Here is a 6000-nt window from a genome sequence, read left to right as displayed (position 1 = left end):
CTATCATTCCCACAGACAGGGGGCGATCATGCACCACTCTACCCAGTACTGTTGGGCTCAGTGCGGAAGCGGGAGATCGAGGAATGTTTGATTTCGCAATAATGTGGTACACCTCCATCAGTTTCCCACGAGCAGCACTGAGACGTGACACAAACCTCTACTTTTAAAACTAAAGTGACAGTGTGTAGATAATAAGAGTTGTGTTATTCTGCAGTGTGCACACAGTGCTGTGTAGCAGTGTCTTTCTGGTGCGGGTGTACCATGTTTTTATTTTTAATCTGTGAATGTTTCGGTGTTTTCTACGGACATCAGATGAAAGTCCTCGGGATTAGATGCTGCAGGTGGATTTTGGGGGAGGAAACCTTTGAGATAATTCTGTTTGCCCTTGACTGTTGACTCTTGATAAACTGCATAAGAAAATAATTAGTCACACCTTAAACAAAATATGCATCGAATAACATTAATACACATATATTACAAGAAAGACGCTGCCTGTTTGTGTCTGCAGCCGTTCATGAAGGCGTCAATAAGCTTGTACAATATATTTTGTTTAACGTGTGACCTTCTACATCCTAATGGATCAGTAATAAATCCAGCTGTTTCTGAAGCAGCTGCAGGTGATGTAGCTGTGTCTCAATTCAGGGGGCTGCATCCTTCAGAGGACGCAGTCTACCCGACCCACGTAGACCACCTCCTGGTCTGGTCTACAGAGGACTTCTGTGATCGGCTTTTCCGGTCCTCATTGCGTAAGCCTAGTGACAGAGATGCAGTTGGACACATAAAGAAAGTGTGTACCATTCGTTTTTAGGTCGACTGGAAGCGTGATACTCAAGCATTGGAAGTCTCGTTGCTTGCCAGCTAAACTACCTCTTTGAAAAACAGTTTGTCCCAAAAGTGCAATGAATCCTAGGATAAGTGGGGCAAGGAAGGATCCACCTGATGGAGCCTTTGTTTGTCGGGGATGAAAAGCCCTCTGAAGGATGAGCCTCTAGAATTGAGACCCAGCTTGTGTATTTGTAGTTGAGTGTGTTTGTATTTTTCCGGAGCTAAAGCGTTTTGTTTCCACCTCTCAACAGGAAGCCGAAGCAGTGGATCCAACCCCAGTGCAGGCAAAGGTAGACGCTCCTCCCCACAGGAGAAGGGTCAGAGGTCAACATGCGGCGAGTCAGAGCCCGCCATCCGTGGAGGGAGGCGCGTGGACAGGTCCGCCAGCCAAATCAGCCATCACAGCCACACCGTCTCCAGCCACAGTCACGCCCGATCCAGTCTCAGCCACAGTCAGTCCCACAGGAGCCACCATCACTCACAGAACAGCCACCCCCCCTTCACCTACAGCCACGCCCCGTTCACCAAGCCCGCGTCAGGTTCCTGTGCCCAGAGCGAGCGAAGCCACGCCTCCTCCTACGGCCCCCCCGGCTTGCCTCCTCCTTATTGTCTGGCCCGCCTGGCCCCCAAGACCTCGGTCAGCAGCAGCACCCCCCCCGGAGCCCCCCCTGGGAGAGAGTTAGCATCCGTTCCTCCTGAGCTCACCGCTAGTCGCCAGTCCTTCCAGCATGCTATGGGCAATCCCTGTGAGTTCTTTGTTGACATCATGTGACAGGACAGTGCCTTGAAAACCCATCGAGCACAAAACAATTCTCCACGAACCCGCCCCTCCCCTCCTCCCTCCCCACCCCTAAGATCTTTTCTGTCTCTTAAGTTCAGAATGTAGACGCTGACTCGGCCTCCACCTTAACCCCCCTGCTGTCTGTCTTTCCCTCTGTTGTCCACACAAAGGACTGCGGGGGGGCCCGAGTACAGCGCGGGAGGGGGGGGGGGAGGGGGGGAGTCCTCTCACCCTTACAAACACGGGTCCTCGGCGACTGAAAACCCTCTTTTGTATTGACGTGACGTGTACAGTTTGTGAAACGTGAATGGTGAATTCAATGTGGTGATTCTTCAGACATGCTCTCGGGAGCGTGCACTCTACGTGGGATCATTTCTGTTCTGCAAGACCTTTAAGATGTCCGGGGCCTGGATCTCAATCCCCAGGACCCAGACCGACACCTTCAACCCGCACTTAGGAACTTTTTAATTTTCTGGGGGCCTTGGACTGGGACTGGGTCTCCTGACTCAAATCTGTGCATAGCCGAACGTTTTTTTACTCTTTTCACTAAACCTGTTTTGGCCCCATTTCCTTTCTGGTGTGGCACTGCCACCGGTTTATTTAAGTTCTCAGCTGCCAAGACTAACCATGAGTTGACAAACGGAGGATTTCTTCAACAAGGGAGTCCCCCCGCAGCCAGTTTAACTAGGCTGCCACTTGCATGACTGTCTCAACTGCTTTAAAGAAAAGGCGTTTTATGAATACATTTTGTTTTTAAAGTATTACCATTGTTGTGGAGGGGAGGCGTTACCTCTTGCCAAACGTTCTAAAGGAAGAATCCGTACACTGGATAAATTTTGTGATGTTATTTATGTGCCCACGTTGCGTTGATGGTGTCATACTTTGTCTACTTTGACTGACTGACAGACAATCAGACATCACCCTTTGTGAACCAGTGGCCCGTCGCCCACTGTCCTAGCTGTTCTTTGTCGAATGTATTGTTATTCCTGTCGGTGATAAAACCCTGACGCTCCGGACGGTTCAGTTCAAACACTTCTAACGTGAGCGAATCCACAAACGCACAGGATTGCAAACAGTGGACACCCGCCACAGCAGCGAGAGCAAACTCCACAGTGCTGCCGTGAGATAGAACCAGTTTGCTGTTCAAGTGTGAGCTTCGGAGAAAAAAAAGTTACAAGCCAAAGCCTCACGTTGTGTATGATGGATATTTCGGAAGCTGTTTATGATGTAAATCTCCTCATGACTGTCATCAGACACTTCTCATTTTCACGAGTTCCAAGTGACTTTAAGGGGAGTCCTGGCCTTCAGATGCTCATCTCCTTGTAAAACAATGGCAAACCCCTGTTGTATCTACCTAAAACATAGAAAACAAGAAGGAAAACACACACACACACACACACACACAAATGGCTCTTTCTATTGTTGTGAGGACACTCATTTGACATAATGCCTTCCCTGGCTCTGTACACTAACCATAACCATCACACATATATGCCTAACTCCTCCCCCGGCTGTTAACTTAATTCTAACCCAAACCGTAAAATCAAACTCGACACCGAAGTTGTGAGGACCGGCCAAATGTCCCGAAATGTCCACACAACCATAGGAAGACATGTCCACACACACACACACACACACACACATACACACTAGCACTTTTCCATTTTTTTTCTCTCCCTCCCTTTAGTATGAAACACTGTTTGCAATCAAAGCTTTCTCTTTAATTTTGTTTCTTTACAAAAGAAGAATAAATTGTACATAGAAATTTATTATATATATGAATAAAAGTATATATGTTCAACATTTTGATGCATTTTCAGTGATAATCACCTGGATGTTAACTGAAATCTGAAAAAATACACTTTCTCTTTTTAGGTTGGGCCACTAGATGGAGATATAAAATCTCTCATTAATTTGTATGTTCCTGTTTTGAGTGTTTTTATAAAAGTATAAACTGTGTTTTGGAAATCCCCTTGGTCAGTAAATGCCAAATTCAATTAGGCTTTAGTATATTAAATGTATGACACATCCAAGTAGGTGTTTATGATCAGTCACTGAGTGGGAGGACACGTTGTTGAACTTTTAGACGACTCTTAGAAATGTCAGGTGAACTGTAAAGTTTCTATTGTATCCCCACAGACAGAGATGTGTCAGCGCCTCTGCAGTGGCTTTCACACTGTTAAAACCCTTGAGTGGAACTTCCGAGCACCACCTGCTGCGTGTACTTTCCCAGTGGGCTGCTGTTACTCTTAACAGGCCTGACTGTATATCAGTACCCACACAGACCCCGGTCTGCTTGACCCACCAACCACAGACGCTTGCGTCAGTCGTCGTTTGAGTCCCTGAAGGTGACGCCCCCCCTCCCCCGCACGAGAGCACGCATTGTTGGAGGTTAGTAAGGAAGGAAGTGACGTCAGAGCCTGAAGAAGCTCTTGAGACGCACGTCTGCAGAGGCAGATTAAAAAGTATAATGCTGAAGACTCAGCCCCCTGGAGCCGTCGCCCTCATGGTGTTTCTTATACAGAGCGAAAGAATGACGTCTCAGATACTGAAGTCTGCCATTGCTGTAGTTTGACTCTCATTGAGAGCTGATGTCAACCTACATGCAAATACACACACACTCATTTACCAGCAGAATAATGGTCATCTCCTTACGGAACATCTCAAAAGTATTTCCAGAGTCTTTATGTTAATCGAGCTGTCGGGGTTTACGTTGCTTCAGAGCTGAATCTAAAGAGGGAGGGAGAAGGGGAAGTGTGGGAAGTGTTTCTTGGTCGAGGCTGTGTGGGCAAATAAGGTGCTGACTTTTGACATCACTGTGTCTCAAGACGTGCGTATGCACTTAGAGAAGGCGATCACATGGTATCTTTTTATCTGATCTAAAGTTAGGCATTTCTTCAGCAGCGGCTGGACGTGAACCTGCAACCATCAGTCACAGGAGATCACACCAGCTCACAGAGGTTACATAGAGCGAGAGCAGACCTTCATGAGGAGAGGCGGTGGTCTAGTGGCAGAAACTTGGACTATGGGCAGAGAAGGTCTATGGTTTTCGTCTCTGGTTCGACTCCACGGAGAAACAACAAAAAGACGAACCTGGATTGATCAGTCCAAACATCCAAGAGCCTCCCTACCCTGTCTAGTGCCCCTGAGCAAGGCACCTTACTCCCCCAACATCTGCTCCCAGGGCGCCGTACATGGTCGCTCACTGCTCTGTGTGTCCTGCACCAGATGGGTTAAAAGCAGAAGTGAAATTTCCCTACCTGCATGAGTGTGCCTGTGCATGTCTGTGCATGTGTTTGGGACTAATAAAAGCATCCTAATCTTAGGAGTGGGAATGAACAGTCGAGGATACGGAGTATGTTATAAGGTTTCTATTAGTCCTGACTTGATGCCAGGTCATAGATATGTCATCTCTTGTCTCATGGTTACTCATAAACATAGCGGGAAACTCCAGTTAACCTTGACCCATTTCCACTGAAGCTACTTATTTGTTTATTAACAACAATAACTTGAAAATTCCAAATGATTATCATGTTTCACTTTTGATTTCAGTTTCCTTATGCTCCGGGCTTCCTCGTGGTTTCCTTTCACGGGGGGATGAAACGAGTTAATCAGCAGATGTGATCACAACAGGTGGTTAGGGCAAGGACGGGAATTTTAAAAACTTTTCTAAACAAGCTCATGACATGAGTGACTCAGGTGACTCACCAGGATAAGCAGTATTTGTGACAGGAAGGCTTTCCCGGAACCATAACAATGACCTTTGGATGTGCTTTGTCATGTCTATTGTTTGTCCTCTGATACAAAGATAGAGATTTTCACAGAAAGTCCCTGGCCACACTATTAAGTCACATCAAAGTCACATCAAATTAAACTGCGGGGAAGTTTAATTATAAGTAAAAGTACCGTTACTTAATTTAACCTTTGCTAACCTCAGGTACAGAAAAACTATTATGTAGTTACATATGGCGTCTGTAAAAGTATACAAATTAAAAAGCATTTTCTCTGGGTTAGTTGTACTTTTCCAAAAGTAGTTTACTTCAGTGCTTAATCAACAATTAGCATTAGGGAAATGTGTAATTATGCAGTACATATATATATATATATAAAGTATATATATAAATAAAGTATATTTTAAATAGTAATGGAACTGCACCAATACTTATTGGAATGTTATGTTTGCAAGACACACCTTTGTGTTGTACAGTGATCTAAAAGGTTTAATCACTGTCACTTCTCCTAAATATGGACAAGTTGGAACAAGTGTAGCAGTAGCATGTGGCCGACAGCAGCAAGACCATGTTGTATTGTAAAGCTCTAAATAAGAACTTCATGGGGAAAACAGCTGTTTAAAAAACATATGAGTTTAATATAGTTCAATAAAGATCCATTTA

The 6000-nt window shown here is 45.5% G+C and overlaps 1 protein-coding gene across 1 annotated transcript in view; it reads left to right on the top strand.

The window, feature by feature from the left end:
• LOC133956927 (segment polarity protein dishevelled homolog DVL-1-like) overlaps window positions 1–3409 on the top strand; it is a 24507-nt gene extending 21098 nt beyond the window's left edge. Inside the window, exon 15 of the mRNA XM_062392296.1 lies at window positions 1077–3409. Within this exon, the coding sequence (XP_062248280.1) occupies window positions 1077–1597 (521 nt within the window). The 3' untranslated portion in view covers window positions 1598–3409. The remainder of the gene's footprint in view (window positions 1–1076) is intronic.
• Window positions 3410–6000: the final 2591 nt, after the last annotated feature.

The sequence above is a fragment of the Platichthys flesus genome, chromosome 7, assembly GCF_949316205.1.
Source record: "Platichthys flesus chromosome 7, fPlaFle2.1, whole genome shotgun sequence".
Taxonomy (NCBI): Eukaryota; Metazoa; Chordata; class Actinopteri; order Pleuronectiformes; family Pleuronectidae; genus Platichthys; species Platichthys flesus.
The sequence above is the reverse complement of the archived record's forward strand: the minus strand, read 5'-3'. Positions and strand labels throughout refer to the sequence as shown.